Genomic DNA, 19773 nt, shown 5'->3' with positions numbered 1-19773 from the left:
AACCCAAAAAACTCCGACTGGGTACTGCTAGTCTTCCATCTCTTGGTCTGGATGATGGTATACAAGTGTGCTCATTTTGTGAGACTACACTGAGCTCTACGTTTATAAGTATGTTATTGATTTGGCAAAGATTATTTTTAAAAACCCTGATTATCTACTATCACAACTTCTCATAGGTGAAAACTCCACTTTAAAAGGAGGGACTTAATCTCAGATTAATATATTAACTTTGTATTTGAAATATACCTATGTAGTTGCTCAACTTGTGCTGTAGTCACATCCAGACAGATCATCCTAAATCAGAATCATCTAAGTTGAAATGTCTTTCAGCCACCTAACTTACCAAACACCCTAGAGCCTGGCAGCACAGTACAGGGCAGTGTCAGCTGTTTCTCCTTGTGACTGTGGGCTAACTGGAAGCTGCAGTCGTTACTGCTGCCCAGCATCTTGAGAAAAGACTGGACTGGACCACACCAGCTCAGCAAAACATCCAAATTCAAAATCCCAGCTATGGTTCCTACTAAATGTTGCTTTTGCACCATCATAAAGTTAAAAAATGGTAAGTCAAGCATTGGTGGGCAGGGAATATTTGTATTATCCCCATTTTTACATTTGCTCCAGAAAAACAAAAAATCCTAATGAACAAATGTTATCCCACATATTGGAATTTGGGAACCCACGATAGCAATTAATTGCCATCATTTGGGTGCTTAATACATGCCACCGGTTATTCTAGGCTCTTTAGCAGAATAAATTCATATAATGTCAAAAGCAAGCTAACGGTATGTACTAGCAGCACACCCCTCACTTCAGTCGGAGAAATGAACCAAAAGAGAACTCCGAAATTGCACCCCCACAGCTCCCACCTGCCGTCACATGTGTTCATACTGTCACCCCCATCATGGCCAACCCAAAACACACGCCAGTGTATTTCGCCCCTTCCTTCCAAACTCTGATGTTGCTCCAGCAATTCACCGCACTCCTACGCTGCCCACTTCCCCACCCACTTGTTTCAATCTAGAACGTCCTCCAAAGGCTCTTGTGCGGAAGGCCTACCCTCTGCTGGTGGTGCTACGGGGAGATGGGTGAGTTTTGGGGTGCGGTGATGTATCGCCGGCGGTGTGCCTTTTGAGAAGCATGTTTTATCCCTGCGTGCTTCCTTCTCTGCTTCCCAAGTACCATGAGGTGCTGCTCCACCACAACCTCGCGCCATGACGGTCTCTCTCACCTCCGGCACACAGCAATGGAGCCAGCCAAGGTTGACACTTCTGAAACTTTGACCCCAAATAAATCTGGTTCCTCCTTTCCACTGCTTACCTCAGGTACTGTTACAATGAAGAAAGGTAACACTCAGTGGGCCATGAAAACATGCACTTACTTCCCCTCTACTTTCTCCTCCAGCTACCACCTTCTCTGTTCCCTTTTTTTTTTTTTTTTTTTTTTTTGGTTTTTCTCCGGTACCGGGAACCGAACTCACGACCTTGCGCTTGCCAGGCAGGCGCTTTTGCCGCTGAGCTAAATCCCCAGCCCCCTCTGTTCCCTTTGTAACAAAATTCCCTGAATGCACTGGTCATACTACTTATTTCCCACTCCTCTCCTCCACTCTCGAACCTGCTCAAAGTTGCAATCCAGCGTGATAGGCACGCACACACACCAGGACTGCTCAGGTCATAGTGACTTCAAATGCAGTGGCCCACTCTGTCCCAGTCATACTTGCCCCATCAGCCGCCTGTCCCTCACATGCCTTCTTCCCTGTGACTCCAGACATGACACTTTCTCCCTGTCTCACTGGTTACTTCCGGCTCTTTGGCTAGTTTTACCTCGTTATGGTTTGTGTCTGTGTGTCCCCCCAAAGCGACATGTGGTCATGGGGCAGGCTTTTAGAGTTTGATTGATTATGGGTGTGAGACCTGCACCTGCCCTGGGGTGGACAGTTTGCACATGTAAGGGAAAGCAAGAGGCTGCTCGGGGCCATTCCTGGCTTTTGTGCTTGTTGTCTTTTTGCTATGTTCTGCCGCCATGAGCTCTAGCCCTCTGCCATCTGCCACCCTGCCTTGTAACCTGCCAAGTATGGACTAAAACCTCCACAAACTGTAAGCGAAATAAACCTTTCCTTCCTTAATTTTTGGTGTCAGGTATTTTGTCCCAGCAACAAGAGAAAAGTAACCAAGACACCTCTCCTCTCTGTTTTTTGACACTATTGTAGGCCCCCCAGGGTTTGGCCCTTGGAGCTTCTGTCTGTACTAATTCCTGTCATGACCTCAACTAATCCCATGGGTTTACATGGCACCCATATGGTAATTACTTTTGTGTATAGACCACACCTCTTCCCTAAGCTCCAAATTCACATATACAAGTGCTAAACTGACACTGCCTCTTGATGCACTTGCAGACTTTATTTTCTGAAGACACCTGCTGTACCATCTCATTCCACCTGGCCCTTTCCAATGTGACCCAAGATCACCTTCCCTAGAATCAACTGGCTTGTGTATCTCATTTGCAAGGAACAATGTGGCAGAAGTGAGGTTACATGACTTGGATGCAGGTCCGAAAAGATCATGCACTTCCTACTTCCACCATTCATTCTTGAAAAGCCCCTACCAGGGACCAGTGCCACGTTCAAAGCCCATGACACAGAGTCTAGCCTTCAAGTCAGTCCAGTCCCAGCCACTGGAATTTTTCCAAGATCAGGACCCAAATACAAGCTGAGATAAGCCATTACACTGGTGTACCCTGTCCAAATTCCTGATTTACAGAATCTCTGAGCAGAATGAAGTTTTTCTATGCAATTTTAAGTTGTGAGTTGTTACAAATAAACAATGAGCACCAACGTGTAAACGTCTCAGAGACACCAGACCAAGCTGCCAATGGTCTTGCCCCACTTTCCCATCCACCCTCTCCTCCTCCCCAAAATCCTGTTCCTACAAATCTCTTTCAATTCAGAATTCCCCATCCTGTCAAGACACCAAAACTTTCGAGTCAAGAGAAGGGGAAAGGGAAGCAAAAAGAATTAAGATGTGTACCTGTACCAACTCTCCATGATGAATGCAATCCTTATGTACTGCCAACATGTGCTAATAAAATAAAAAATTTAAAAAGAATCCATCTTGACTTTCCTTTTCCTGGCCCCATGTTCAATGAACTGATACATCCTTCCTAGCCCTACCTTTAAAATCTACCCAGAATCCAACCACTTCACATCACCTCTGCCACTACCCCCACCCCAATTCCTGGTATCTTTCACCTACAAGGATGCACGAGCTTGCTTAGTCACGTGCCCACCACCACGCCTACTCTCCCATCTGTTCTTAACAAGGTAGCCAGACTTTTCAAGTGCTGTATCATCTTCCTCCTCTTCTGCTCAAAATTCCCTAAGCACTTCCCTTTCACTGAGGATAAAAGTCAGAATAATTTAGCTTACTAGACACACACTTCCCCTTCCCGAGGATCTTTCTGAGGTCACTCCTACTTACTCTGCTCTAACGAGTGCACCGACATTCCCGGCACATCTTGTCCTCACCTGGGGTACTTCTGCCTTATCTCTAGGCCTGGCACCTTCACTCCATTCACGTCAAGTGAGGCTTCTGATCCTGATTAGCCCTATCAAACTGTACCACCACAACCCCACTCCCCATATCTAGAGGTCAAGATAAAACATGTTGAAGGGGCTGGTAAATGAGATATACAAGTAGAAATTTTTAGGGTATAAATAGGTCCCATACAATACTGACATATACATAAGTTTAAAAAATTTTGTTATCTAAAATTTAAACTCAACCGAGTATTCCGAATTTATCTGTCAACACCCTACCCACATCCTTTCCTGCTTGGTTTTCTTTTCATAGCCATTACTCTGATATACAGAGTTGTCCCTTGTTATCTAAGGGGAACTAGTTCTACCTTTCCCTCCCACCAATGGATACCAAAATTGAATTTGCTCACATCCTGTTTGAAATGGCATACAGAATTCACATAGACTATGCATATTCTTCTGTATAGATCAGTGAGATGTTTTAATACCTAATACGATATAAATGCTATAAAAATATAGTTTATTGGTTAGGGAATAATGACAGGAAAAAAATGTCTCTACAGACACAATTTCCCCAAGAGTTTTGATCTGAGGCTGTTTGAACCTATGGATGCAGAGCTCAGAGGTACTGAAGGCTGATGCTGTCTCTTCCTGCTGACAGAGCAGCTCCTGTTCTCCTGTCTCAACTTACCGCATTGCTGGGATTACAGGTATGCACCACCATACCCAGCTCTGGAATAGAAGCTCTTAAAAGGACAAAACTGGGTCTGCTGTGGTCACAGCTATGCTTGGTATGCGAGAGGCATTCAGTAAAAATTTAGTGAATGAGTGAATTCCCATTCAATCAACTGATACCGCAGGGGTGAGCAGGTTAGGAAAGATCATAGAGCTCTAAGTGCTGCCAGTATTTAAGCTCAGTCTTGCTTAACGTTAGCTGGTTTCTTAACCACCATGCCATGCTGTTACCAATAAATTTTAAAGACATGGGTTAATAAATCATCTTTCTTCCTGCTCTCCATGTGGCTTACACAGAGGGTGATTTTACATGCGCTCCTCACTGCCTTGTTACAACGGAAGAATACTCCACTGTTCCAGAGCAACCTGGACACACGCGATGAAAATGATAAAGCTGTAACTCACTTATCTGAGTGTTATCAAATGGAACACTGGCTTAACTCTAATAATATTTTTCATATTTTCCCCTAAGAAGCTACAGCTAAAAGAGCCTTCAAATACTCCTTCTATCCTAGATAGACCCTTTTTTCCTAGGAACCCATAATAGCCATTTTGACTCCCACTGGAAACCACGGACAGCTTTCAGTTTCCTTCCACGCACACACACAAGACCCCCCGACTTCTCTCAATTCCGAAAGCCACTCACCGGTCCTTGGGGTGATCCCGCCTCTCTCTTTACCCTAGGTACCCTCCACCTATGCCTCAAGCCCCTCCTCACTTGATATCCTGCACTACATTTATTCACCTTTTTATTTCAAATGTACAGGGGAAAAAACCCACAATAAACACTCACTACCCAGGCTCAACAAAATGTTAATATTCTGCTATGTTCTTTATCCCTGTGTAACGTTTCCAGAGAAATTAGGAAAAGGAGAGCCTCTCAAACCAAACCAAACCAAACCAGACCCAACCAGAACCAACCTGACCCAAACTAGCCACATACTCCCTCTCCTTTCACAGGGAGTCTTCTCTGGTCTACTACACTCTACGTCTTGTATTACAGGAAGATGTTTGAGTATCACTATATGTTTTGTAAATAACAAGTCCCTGTATCTGTAGCCTAGAATAAATCCAAGGACACAGTAGGACACCTTTAACAAGTATCGGATACATTAATGAATAAATCTGTGAACAATTCATCCTAAAACAAAAATTTTTCCAAAATACATAAACAATAAATAACCTTTAAAAACCCAGTTATAAGACAAACATTTTATTGTGTGAACAGGTAACCCCCTTGTAAAAAAAAGACAAATGTATCTCTGTAATTCTTTATTAAAAATATGCTGTACACATAGAAACTAAAACCAGGATTAAAGATGAATAACATATACTGGGATCATGACATTAGAACTTAACATACTGGTGCTTTTTAGGGAAGTTCTTGACATCCAAATAACAGAACCAAGGTCAAAAGCAAATGGAAGGGTACCCTTAAAAATATTTACAATGAAGTAAATACACTAACAGAATTTAAAATAGGTACAAAAAATTGAAATGGTCAATGTTACATGATTTTAAAGGTTGTCCTTTCTGTGCTTTTATCTGTTGTAAAGGAAGATATGGAACGTTTATATCCTTAATTTGACTATTCTCAGATATTAAAATATTCCTATGGATTAAAGACTAACTTTTAGACAACCTCTTAAGTGGAATTATACTATGGAAAAGAAGGCTCCCCCAAAAAACACCTAAGCAGAACTGAGAGTTCTTTTGAAAACCATTTCCAATTAAAAAAAAAAAAAAAACACAAAAAAAACCGCAATGAAAAATAAATATAAAACAAAGCTAAAAAATATTACCTGACACCAACTGTTTTCCGGATGACAATATTTACTCATGAAAACATAACAGCTGTCTACCTTTTATATTCAAACCAAGTCCTGAGGTCACTAGGGGCTTTAGCAAACTAGTATTTACGGTACATTCTTGGATTTACGATGTGAACTTGCCTTGCAGAGGGAAGTTTGCTGGTCTATACAGAATGAGAGAGTCAAGCCCTATTTTACCCCTGCCATTCCTTAGCTTTCACAAAACATTGGTCCACAAATCAAAATTTTCAGAAAGTTCCTAGAAACCAAAACTAAAATAGATGATCCCCTTTCATTTTCAAAGAAAACAATATTGGAAAAAAAATCTCCAGCCCGCTTATAAATTAAGCATTTCATATTTTTTCTAGAATACAAGTAGTTCTTTTTTGTACAAAAGAATTACAATATGATTTGTCAAAAAACATATAAAAAGACAGCTGCTCTTCCTCAAATACATGAGCTAATGATAAAAGACTTTTGCATGTTAATGTCTCCAAGTTCTTGTTCCTTTTACATAAAAAAGAACATTACGGTGGCAAATATTAATTCTCTTTTGAATATTGAACATTATGTTCTCCTAAAATCCATCCAGATCAAATGCAGTAATTGACTTTCCTGCTAACAACTGACGCTACCGATCGCGGACTCCAACGCACGTGTTCAGACATGGAAAGCGTGTCTCTAGTCTTCGAAGCTTTCAGTGGAGAGAGGTGCTTTTTCTTGATGCAAATTTCAAGGCAGAGAAAAATCATTTTAAAGCTTATAAAAGTGGACAGAGAAGTATTAAAAACTACTCTGCAGTACACAAATACGTGTAATTATTAAAATTGAAGACAGTAACATCAGTTGCAAGTGCCCGAGAGTCTGTCCTGACCGTCTTTCTGAGTTTCCACCTTTTCTTCATAGTTGCATGGTGAGCACCCAGTGCTAGTAAAACATTCAGTGCTGGGAAAGGAGATATAGTCTGCATTACTGTTTTTTAAGAAAGACAATTCCTATGTATTTGGCAGTCTTCAGTATCAAAGAATAGGCATTTCATTAACTAGAAATTCCATGAATACCCAAGTTTGGCGATAACTTCATGTCCGAATGTAAGAAAGTTACGAGAAGGAAAATGTCGAACTTTTGAGATGGACTTCTTCAGGAAGACCCCACAGAGAGAGTTATTATCAAAAGGACTATTACTTTGGGCTAAGCAGTGACTGCAAAGGCACAGCAGATCATTATCCCGCCAGATTTGGGCTGTGAAACGTCAGAAAGCTCTTGGTGCCAGACCACTGCTGTGTTTAGTTCGTCTTCTGAACAGTGTCTCCGTGTCTGTATCCAGTGTAAAGTACCATAATAAAGCTGTGGTTCAAAGAACAGAACTTTATACAAAAACAGCAAGCTGGAAATAACCTAAAGTAAGATACTCCTGAACTTTAGGACTTCAAACACAATTTCTTCCTTTCGTTTTTAATTAAAAATTGCATAAATGTAAATGTATCTGACTAGCAGGCTTTCTTTTAAAAAGGCTCTTTTGTGAATTTGGAGCAAAAAGCTGCACAAGCTCCCTCAATTACTATTTATCTCATCCTTCTTCAGAAGAGATTTAAATAAACTAATAGGGAAATTCATACCCAAGAACTCACTGATATTTTGCTGTGTGTTCTCATAAACAAAACAAGAATCTCAGTTTGAATTAACAGTGGATGGCATACAGAGCTTGCATACAATACTCTTACAAGAAATATGCACTATACTGTACTTCTATGCAATTATTTACCTGGTCCACTATGTCATTTAGGGCAACCCATCCCCAAAAGAGTGAATTTTGCAACCTTCCATGGCAAAAATTCTGCCCAGTATTGTTTCCCAAAAATGTCCTTACAAATAGTTTCCCTTAATCAGTATACAATGTGGCAAAAAGTTCGGAGATCAGAAAAAAGTCTTTAAAAAAAATAAAATTAGTGCATACACGAGTGGGAAAAAACAAAAGCAGGAGCATCATTCACCTGATGGTGCTCCTTGATCTGAAATTAATTCTTCACAGACAGAGCCTCCAATGGCAGCCAGAGCTCTCTGATGAGTGAAACATTCTTCCTTTCAAGTAACAGTGCACCTGACTGACGTGCAAGCAGCTTTGCTCATCTCCTGTATGTTTCCTCAACGTGAAAGGAGACGATGAAACAGTTCAGCTGTAGTGCAATTCGCTGTTGGTTAAGTTCCTGCAGGTATCTTTAGCAAATACTACAACTGACCATTTGCAGCTGCAATCAGTTCTTGAAAAGTATTTTCAAAGCAGCGCTTTAAGTCACTGTAAGTCACCACAAGTACACTCTTCTCGTCTCTGGAAATCAGGCTTATTTTTTCTGGCACACCAGCATCCAGCTGAAACAGACAGATACACAAAATATACAGTTCATACCACCAGAAGAGCAGCTACCTTATCTATTTGAAGACATTTCTAGTAACAGTAACAGATATTTTAGAGACTTTGGTCATATTCCTTTTTCAGATTATCTACAAATAGTCCACATTACTAGTCAGTTATTACAATGTTGAACTCAGATGTTTTTAAAATATGACTCTGTTTCTACTTATTCCTCATGTTTAACATTTGCTTCTATTGCTGTATTTCATTAAATTGGTACTCTGTAATTATTTCCCTAATGTTTCTGTTGATTTTTTTTTTTTTTTTTTTTTTTTTTTGAGACAGGGTCTAACTATGTAGTACAGGCTGGGGTTGAACTTGCTTATGTAGCCCAGGTTGGCCTCAAACTCACAGCAATTCTCCTGCTTCAGCCTCCAAGTGCTAGGATTACAGGCATGCAAAACCATACCTGGCTTGTTTTCCTTTTTTGGGGGGCCAAGAATTACAATGCAATGCAGATATTCATCTATTGATTTTTTTCCCCTTCTCTAGGAAATAATAGGATTGTTCCTTAGGAGAAAAACTTAAAATTACAAATAATAAAAATATGAAATATGACTGATTTCATAGCTTACTGCATACAGACAAATTGTTTTGCAAAGGACAGCAATTGAACACCACTGACTTACAATTTGTAACAATTTACTGGGAGTCCCATATTAAATGAGTACCTTTCTGTTTTGACATTTTTAATTAAGTATGGTTATTTAATTTTTTTCAGATATTTACTTTTGTTATTTCCTCTTGTGTAAATGCTAGTTTATGATCTTTACCAACTTCTACCTATAGAGCTTTGACAGTACTATTTTTGATCTTTATAAAGCATACATACTAATCCTTAGCCCATCAAGTAAGTTTCCTTATGATTTCCATTTTAGTTTTGTTACTTTCCAATATACTTTCTCTTTCCTTAGTTCACTAACTGACTCATTAGAATACGTTTAAAACTCATGGGCAACTCAAACTTTCCACACGTTTTGCCAGTGAAGCTCTGTCATCACTTCTACCAAAAGAAGCTCAAATAATGTGGTTATTCTCCCCTTTTAGTTTATTAAACACCTTTCAAACTTAGAAAATTGGCACACGTTAGATTTGAGATAAATTTTGTTATTTTATGATATAGAACTTGCAGTTAGTCTAGTTTTCATTAAATTAACCTTCCACTACACTAAATTCCATATGGTCCTATTTACTGTTTGTAATAGTTCTATGTATTTTAATTACTGGTGCTTTAATACTAAGGATAGTACGCTCTAAAATCTTTTTTCTTTGGTACTGGGAATCAAACTCGGGACCTTGCACTTGCCAGGCAGGCGCTTGTGCCACTGAGCTGTATCCGTGGCCCTGTTCTAGAATCTGTTTGACTTATTTTCTACTCATTGCTCTCAAGGAATTGTCATTTCCCTTTAGAAGAAATAAAAGAAAAATGTAAATCACAATGGATTAGTTCAACTGTATGTATAGTTTTGTGCTGGTATTTTCTAAAAAGCTTTAAAGAAATTCAAAACAAGTGAAAGCAGTACTTTAAAACCCAACACACCATCTCCCCAGAAAGGCAAACCTAACTATGCACTAACAGCTCTCAACTCTGAGCTCTACGTAGTGTTTTCTCCTCCACTTACAATTCAAGAGCAGGTTAGGCCATGCACTGAAAAATATTTTCTACAAAGAGCAGGATAAGAAATGTTTGCTTTTGCTCTTTTTCCCCCTCCAACCCTTTACAATTATAAAACTATTCTTAGTCACAGGCTACTAAAAAACTGACTGTGGAATCAATTTCTAACCCTGGTTTATAAATAAACCTATATGAAAAGCCTAGAATTTACTTCTAAGGATCAGTTTTCAACTTTGTAATTTAAAATAATTCATATGGAAAACATGTTCCTCCTTTTCTTTGTAAATTGTGTATCTCCTAGCATTTCCAGAATCAAAAATCTCACCTCTCAAATTTAATTTATCCAATCACCTAATCCATTTACTACAGCAGAGACATTTACTGATGTTGCCAATTTTGTACATTTATTATTGTAATACTTGTAGCTAATAATAAATTTATAATATATCTCACAATGAATTAGAACAAAAGAGTTAAATCTTTAAAAAAAATCACCGTTATTTCTCCCACTCATTTTACTTGTATAACAAAATTACTTGTAAATAAAATAAATACAGTACAAAAGAGGAAAGCAGTTATTTTGTGGCATTTTATCACCACAAAAAACTCTGGAATTATGCAGGTGTTAGAAAATCTTCCTATTCTAGAAAATGTTATTTTAAAAAAGTTTTATAAGCCTATAGGGAAAGTACACCTTGATTTCATTTCTTAAGTTTCCTAGGATTTATATAAGATGCAACTCTACAAACTGTAGGTAGCGTGGTAATTTGAAAAATCCAGATACAAATTACCTTGTTAAGACAAGAAATGATATGACTGAGGTCAATCCAAGGAGCACCCGCTTCTGTCACCTGATGAAAAAGATGATCCCTAAAGAGTTTCAACAGATAACGGTCACCAGTCTCTGACCAAGTAGGATCCTTTTGAAACCTGGGGGAAGTTAATATTTTACCTTAGTAACTCATGCTCTACGCCATATGGCCAGGCTTATTTTTCTGACTTAAGACTATTTTTTTTCAACTGGTAAGATATTACAGGGTTTTTTTTTTTTGTAGTGTTAAAGAAGTCTGACTGAACACAGAACTATATGAATTCCAGTTTGTAAGTCAATTCTCAGGGGCAATCACCCCTTAGGCATTATTTTTGCTTTTTTATTTTAGCTCTTATTAGATAAAATGGGAAAGAAAGAAAAATAAAGTCTATGGATAGCTTTAAACTGAGATTGTAAGAGAACATTTTTTTTTCTCCCATCCTGTAGGTTATAGAGGTCATCAGATAAGTTTTCCTCTTCACCAGTGACCACAAAATTAAAAAAAAAAAACAAACTGTTCAAAAACAACAAAAAAAGTAGACTGTGATGCTCTACAATTTGATCTGAAGGCAAGCTGCAAAAAACTGGAGAATCAGATGAGTTTTCATTTCAGTAACCTCAGGAACTTATAGTCTGGTGGGTAAGCAGATTATACTGAAATAATCAAAGAAAGTGGTAACTGAATAGTTATATAATGCTATTAAAAGGATATCACAGAGAACAGAAGCATGAATTCACCTAGGAGGACAAGGAAGGTTTTCAGAGGAAGGAGTAGTTGCTTGTTTTCTTGTTAAAGATGCTTCCCAGAACAAAGATGCTTCTTAGTGATCAGTACTTGCGAAGGAAATTACGGAACAGTGAGTAAAGGTAAAAAAGATCCATGTGTCTGGAAGGAGTTAGATAAGTAAAAGTATGAGGAGGGAGCAGGTGAGGAGAAAAAGTAAGGAGGAGCCAGAGAGAAGGAAAAAGGAGGGAAGAAAAATGACGGAAGCTAAGAGATCCAAAGTAAAACTGAGAAACAGCGGGCACACCATGCAGCCTTAGGTCATGTTAACAACACAGGGTCCCAGTCTCAGAACAAGGGGCTTTTAACACAATCACAACCTGTGCAAAGGTCATTCTGGACCTCCAATTGAAATGCATATTAAACATATCCATTTATCTTTGCTCCTTTTCAACTGTCCTCAAAATAACAATAAATGTCTAAAAAAGGATAAAAATGTAAAAACAAGGGGATCCGAAGAAGCAATACTAGTATAATATTTCTTTAAAAATTTGTAGCAATCTGGAAGGTGGAAGGATGGGTTCAATGGGAGGACTTAACAGACCTGATAAAACTGAACCCTAATGCTGTAAGAGGTGCAAGAAGCAGGGAAGAAGAAATCTTTCAGAGGCAAACTGTATAGGTGAGGTACAGGACCTGGCATCATCAGGAACCACTACTACAGCAGGTACAGACTAAGGCTGAAATCAGCAGAACTGAATTGGCGGTTCTACAGAAAGCAAACAGAGCGCCCTTCTCTCAACCCCACCCTCACCTCTGGTGGCAGAAGCTAGAGATTTACTCTCTGGAAGGGACAAATCAGAAAAGCTCCAGCCCCAGGGATTCCATTAAAATGGACACTAAGGAGTCACAGGTGAGACATTACTCAACAAAAACCTTCCCCCTGCCTGATTCCCATACCATGGCTGTCAGGCTTACATCACAGACAGTAGGCTGGGAGATTCTGCTCAAGAAGAATGATGACATTTGGGACCCTATTAAACGGAAACAAAAACCACACATAATAACAGTATTATCCTACCCTACCCAGAAAAAAGCTCACCGTTCTGTAATCCCCACCTCGCACAGCACTTTGCCTTTAGCTTTTTTAGGACTTCATTTTTAAGTCCTAAATGGATGGCCAAGTGTCCAAATCTTTTGAAGAGAGAATAAAACAAAACAAAATAAAGCAAATTCATTATTTCCTATGAGATACTACAGAGAACAGAACAAAACTTAACCCCTACCATACCTACCACCAAAATTCTGTAACTGACAGCTTCAGAAATGCTAAGGTAAATACTTAATGGACAGAAAAGCTCTTGGAATTAAAAATATAGCAGAAAATTTAAAATTTAAAGGATCAGAAAGACCTTTAACTTTAAAGAAAATAAAACTGAGATAATGCCCAAAATGTGGAACAAGAGGAATTAAGAGGTAGAAAACAAGACTACTGGAAAATTAAAAAAACCTAACATCCGAGCAATGGGAATTCCAGGAAAACAAAAGAAATAGTTATTAAAGAAATAGTATAGTAGAGGTCATTTCCCAGAACTGAAAAACATTAAGATTCGAAAATTACAGAGACCCACCTGTTAAAGATTCATCATTTTGGATCTAAACCCCACACCAAGTCACATCATTGTAAACTTCTGAGAATCACTGACAAAAGACCTTAAAGCTTGGGTGACAAGAAGGATTAGAGAAAAGAAATGGCTTTCAATCCGGCTAGAAGTTAAAAAGAAGCAATCGAACACTGTTTCAAACTCTAAACAAAATTATGATTACTAGTAGCTAGCAAAATCACTCACTAGAAATTAAAAGTGTAGGAATCAGAAAAGAAATTTAATCACCATTATTTGCAGTTGGTAAGATGTGCACCTAAGACAATCTACTGAAAATGACGCAGTCTATAAGATATCAAGGCAAAAACCACAGAGAAATCCATTTTTTAAGTACACTCATAACAAGTGGCAAAAAAGTCAGAATGGGGGAAAAACAAATACCTAACTTTTATTAATCAGCATACTATAACTATACAAAGGGGTTGGGGATATAGCTCAGCGACACAGTGCCTGCCTAGCAAGCGCGAGGTCATGAGTTCCATTCCAAGTCCAAAAACAACCAAAAAAAAAAAAAAAAAACAAAACCAAAAACGTAACATATAACTATACAAATAATATACAATGAAATGATAGACAGAAAAGAACATTGCTAGATTTCTGAAACTTCCATCACTGTAATAGTTACAGTGGAGGTACTGCTTCAATACACAGGGAAAAGCTGGACTAATAAACAGCTTTTGGACTACTAGGTAGCTGTCTGTGGAAAAAATGCTAGATTCATACCTTATCCCATATACAATTTCTGAATACATATACAAAAAATTTAGTAGAAAGAAATAAAACCAGAAACAATCTAGAAGAAACCATAAGTGCTTTATAATCTTGAGTGAAAATGGCTTCCTAACTATGACTCAAAACACAGAAGCACAAAAGAACTGTGATCAATCACAGACATATCTACATCTATATGTTGATAGAGATATATCTGAACAGAAAAAACTAGAATCAAAATCAAAATCTAGCTTTAAAAAAAAATCACAATAAAACTCTAGTCTTATGTATCAACTAGAAAAATAGGCAATCAAATTGAAAATAAAAATGGACAAACAATATGAACAGACAGAAAAGGAAATAAAAATGGATCAAAAACACAGAATAAAACTTCAAAAGTTTGAAAAGTACTGGTGATATGGTCTCAGAAATTACACAAAACTTTTCATGACTGTAATAACTCTAAAATTATAGTGACATGTCTAACTAGCAATCACAACTGCGCCAAACATTATACAGACAAAAACTTATGCATAATTTAGTCCTTATAGCACTGTTTACACTAGCGAAACATGGAAACAACCCGCATGCTCATCCATAGGGACCCCAGGCAATAAATCGTACAGCAGGATGGACCATGACCGGGCCTAAGCGTGAGGAAACCACCCAGTGGATACGGGCACAGATTTCAGGCTATGGTCTAGATCCGACTCCTCGCTGACATACTCAGTAACTATCTGATACTGGACAAGTTATGTAACCTGTCTATGCCTCCATTTCTCCGTTAAGTGGGGCTAATACCAGAACCTCCACCATGGGACTGTTCAAAGGACCAAGTCAGGTCACATTTATAAGCCTGATATATTCTTAACACAGATTTCCAAAACATGTTGTTATGAGCAAGAAATAACATACAGAGCCCTGCATAAGGTCTCAAATTTTTACATATTTAAGAAAGATATATAAAAGAGGGACAAAAGAAGAGACAGAAGGGGAGAGAAAGGAAGAGTTGTATCTCTGGAAGTTAGACAAAAGAAAGTAAAATAAATTTAGTGGAAGCAATGGGGGAGACTGGGAATATCAGGTATGAGAAGAGATACTCTTTTTTTGTTTTTAACCATAATCCTTTTTTTTTTATTATTTTTACAAAAAGATTTTAAAAATATGTAACTCATTTAAAAAATTAAGAATTTTCTGAGAACCTAAAATGTTACATGCAATCATATCATCAATAGTGTGTGAAAGACATTTCTTGACTTGCAAAGACCCAAAACTCTCACCATTCACAGGAAGATAGAAGAAAGATGTGTTTCATTAAATTAAAAGAATAAATCAAGGGGAAAAGTAAGAAACAAGGTAACCAACACAAAGAGGAAAGGAGCATTCCCAGGAGAGTGAAGGGAGCTCCAGATCTGAAGTGTGAAATGTGGGCAGGTGTGAAGTACAGCCAGACGAGAAGGAATAGGAGGGCAGAGACTTCTGGGGAATTTATCAGAGGAGAAGATAAAGAAGGAACTGACATGTTACCTATTTTTGAAAGGTGTCTTCTTTTATTTTTTATTTATTTATTTTTTTTTTTCTGGTACCTGGAATCGAACTCATGACCTGGTGCTTGCCAGGCAGGCGCTGTGTCGCTGAGCTAAATCCCCAGCCTTGAAAGGTGTTTTATAACCCTGGTAGAGTTTGCAATGAACTGGTGACAAAGATTTTTCATTTGTTTAGCTTTGTAAGGGTATTACCAACTGTGAGGAAACAATGTCCTCCCCCCAAAAAGGTACAAGAAAAAGGAAATATAATTATGCTTACTATGTGGTACAGTAACAAACCATATTTACCTAGGCATAAAATGTCAACAGTGAATACAGATTTCACTCAACATTTACGGGTTAAGCGGTACAATGTGAGAGAGTATGCGCTGTGCATGCTAAGGGAAGGGGACAGTCATTAGCTAAAATAAGTATCAGGAAAAAAAATCAAGAAAGAGCAGTGTAAGCATACATTTTATAATACAAAGACAAATGCCAGAAGAAACAGTGAAAAGTTTTCAAAAAAACAGTTTAACCCAGATAACATCCTTTTCATTTAGGACATTAGGAAAAGCCCTAAGTCTGTCTTTCAACTTTGAAAAAAGGAGGGTAAGTTGATTTGAGTTTCACAGGAGGAAAAAGAAAATTCCACAAGCAATGAAGTATCTCCGATAGATGAAATGACCCTGAAATGTAAGTTATTATAATCACAATAGCTGCAATTCTATTGTCTTTGACAGCTATACAGTACAAATACCAACTCTGCTGATGGAAGAGATGGTTAACTTTCAACTTACAAACATGCAGAACCAAACCACAACGTAAAACTTTCCAATGTTACCAGAATGACAGCTATAAAAATTGTATCTTAATAGAAAATAAGAGGCACGTAATAACTAGAGGTTTCTGAAGTCTCTGCTGACCAAGGTAAACTGATCTGATCAGGCCTCAAAAGAGACAGGGTATTAGTTACAAAATGTTCCTCAAGTGCAAAAAAGCACACTAGAGATTTCTAACACCATGCACTCTCTATATGTGTCTGTGTGTAAAATTCATCAGGCTAGGGTGAAGGGACAATACTCTAAACAATCTTGAGATCAAATAAGCATCTTTCTCTTTTCCAAATAAAACTACTAAGAAAAAGGTTTGCTCATTCTCATTATTCAAAATAACGCCCCTGATTAAAAACACACTGTGAAATACTGTAAATCCTTACTCCGGCCTCTCATTGATTGTTCCCAGTTTTGCTAGAAGCCTGAACAGTCTTCCATTTTGAACCTCCTATAAAAATTTTAAAAAGAAAGAAGGTGTTAATGCTCCCGCTAAATGAATATAAAAACTAATGTTTACAAAACTAGTATTATGCACCAAGTATTACGTTTAAGCAACAAATCTTAACATCCACATGTTTCGATTACACTTATACAATACAGTATGTCCATTAATTCAACAGTAGTACTCTAGGTTATACAGTCAATCATTTTTAGGAACTGTTAATGTAACAGGAAAGCTCAAGATTTTTGTCATGACTACAGCAAAATCATGAAGGAAAACAATGCCCAGAGGACATGAGAAATTAAACTACTAAATATTTAGTTTGCACAAAAATACCTACAACCTTAGCTAATTAGCCATTATACTCAGTATGATGACTACTGAGCTTTATACCTATTTGTACACACTGACATTCAATGCACCCACGCTCTTTTAACCTCATTCTTTACCTTCGCAAGGTCTTCTTCGATGACATCATTTCTCATTTGAGCAGCATCCAATTGAGTATAAAATCGAGCACCAATCATGGGCATGATGTCATTTACACTTCGCATCCTCGTTTGGTCAGTCAACAAATACCTAACCAAGATAAAGAGAAACCACTTGAATGCCCAAAATGCAATTAAAAAAAACAACATAACCCACAAAAACATAGCTACTGCTGTCATCATCATCTAGGGTACACAATATGAAAACACGTTTTTCATTCAGGTCAAATTCACTTTTAATGTTTCATTGCCATTTCACTGGAGAATTTTAAGAGACAATGGAGAAATATGTCTCTTCCTAAATTTTCATTAGTGTGAGGTGACGAAGAAAGAGGAGGATCACACTTACCCATCTCCATTCTCAAATCTCTCTTTATAATACTGCTAGATGAAAAGTCTTGTTACAGAGTTTTTTGAGAATGAAGTACTGGGTAGCTTTTCCTATTGCTCTTTGAAAGTAAATTTGTGCTGTTGTTTTTGAGATTGGATCTCTCTATGTTGCCCACCCTGGTCTTGAACTTGTGGGCTCAAATGATCTTCCTGTCTCAGCCTCTCAGTACCTGGGAATACAGGTACACCCCACCATGCCTGGCAAGAGGTAATTTTTGAAACCAAAGCTGTGTCTTCAATTAGGCTAAATGAGCTTTTTAGGGTGCTACCTTCTGTTACGCTACTTTATTTATCAACTGTCATCATATATTTGTGTTTCTGAGAAATCTCTACATATTAACACACATCAGAAGAAACCAGAACAATTCCTTCTATCCTTCTAACTAGGGCAGAAAGTCATACAGGTTTCAAGAGCTGTTAGAATATAGTGATCCTTGGTCACCCGCTACTGTGCAACTTGTAAGTAAACCATTCTCTGACCTTCACTAAAGCAGCTATCTTTCACTTTTCTGCTTTAATTCTTATTATCTTCATAGGACCAACCACTATCTGAAAATATCTTATTTGCTTATATACTTATTAACTCTTCTTATTAGGGTACAAGCCTCCAAAAGATAAATGATTATACACATATAAAACATCTGCCTTAGCTATTCATCTTTAATTACTGACATTTATATTTGGATAATTTTTTAAAAAATTATTGTAAGCTATTGGACTTTGACAAATTACTTTACCTCTATTTCTCAGTTTTGTAGTCTCCAAGTTAGGGCTAATAATGGTATCTAACTTATAGAGTTACTGGAAGAAATAAGTAAATTAATTCATGTTAAGCAGTTCAAAAACATCTGATACATGGTTGATTGTTCCATAAAGTTTAGCTCATAAATTGCTATTGAAGCACGATTTTATTTATTTACTTTTCATTAAGGAAAATTTCAAAGATTTATAAAAGTAGCCAGAAGAGTATAATGAATCCCCATGTATCATCACCCAGTTTCCATAATTATTAGCATACAGCCAATTTGTTACATTTGTATCCTCTATTCCCTTAAAAGAAAAAATCTAGATTATAATCTGAAATTATATGAAACAACTTAGGCGTTGCAAACTAAGGCTAAGGACCACCACTGTGATCATATGTAAACCATGTTTTCATTTAAAAAATAAATCATCTTATTTGGTTATTAAGAGGATCCAGGCAGCCACTGGCTTCCAGTGCTCTGTCACAGCAGGATACTTATGCCAGGGTAACAAAGAAAACATGGGCACCCCCATCCTCAATCCCCCAATTCCATACCCCAGGGCTGGTCCAAAAAGAAACAGGATAATCCAAGGCTACACAGAAAGATCAGAAGGGACAGCTGAAAGCTAAAAGAGACTGTTGATTAGGATCAATAAGTTCTAATTGCTCCCAGAATGTAACAGGAAAGCTTCAAAAGAGACCTCCTGCCATAGTCTTCTCTAGAGTAACTTACAATGACGGTTGTAGCTACCTACCCCCTCTGGAACCTCCCAGTATTCGATGTGTCTGAGCCAGCAAGAAGTCCTCCGTGGGGACAGCATTCCAGTGGGTCTCTCTTAAGCCCAATTCAGTTCAAATCTATACTCTCTGGTGTCTTAAGAAATTTATGACAGGTTTCACTCTCTAGAGCAGCATGGGCCAGGAAAACTCTCTTGAGATGATGTAAACTGTTCTATGTTTGTGATGTCTAAAGTCCTGTGCTAGCCAGGATCTACCTGTAGCTTTTGAGCTCTTAATATATGGCTAGTATAACAGAAGAAATACATTTTTAATTTAAATTAATTTAAATTCAAAAGGGAACATAGAACTAGAGGATATCAGTGCAACATTACAGAGTGCCCTTTGACCAGATGTTTAAACATCAATAACTACTTTAAGCATACTAGTTTTTTAATTTATTCAAAGAAATATGTTCTTAACTAAAAATTCTCAGGTTTTACTTGTGGGAACTAAACAGTCACTGAAAGGTTCCACATGAAAGCAATACCCAAACATGAAACAGGCTGTTTCTTCATCTCATATGATTAATGTATGTTTTAATCGTATATTAAGA

At 37.7% G+C, this 19773-nt stretch overlaps 1 protein-coding gene across 1 annotated transcript in view; it reads right to left on the bottom strand.

Annotated features, from left to right (window-relative positions):
• Window positions 1-5464: 5464 nt before the first annotated feature.
• Window positions 5465-19773, bottom strand: part of Pan3 (PAN3 poly(A) specific ribonuclease subunit) — a gene marked incomplete in the record, with an annotated part of 146064 nt that continues 131755 nt past the window's right edge. Inside the window, 4 exon segments of the mRNA XM_013505498.1 lie at window positions 5465-8448; window positions 10898-11036; window positions 16759-16823; window positions 17267-17396. Coding sequence (XP_013360952.1) covers window positions 8308-8448; window positions 10898-11036; window positions 16759-16823; window positions 17267-17396 — 475 coding nt within the window.

This window comes from Chinchilla lanigera, unplaced genomic scaffold, assembly GCF_000276665.1.
Source record: "Chinchilla lanigera isolate Chin_1 unplaced genomic scaffold, ChiLan1.0 scaffold00096, whole genome shotgun sequence".
Taxonomy (NCBI): Eukaryota; Metazoa; Chordata; class Mammalia; order Rodentia; family Chinchillidae; genus Chinchilla; species Chinchilla lanigera.
Note: the sequence above shows the minus strand (reverse complement) of the source record. Positions and strands in the feature narration are given on the sequence as shown.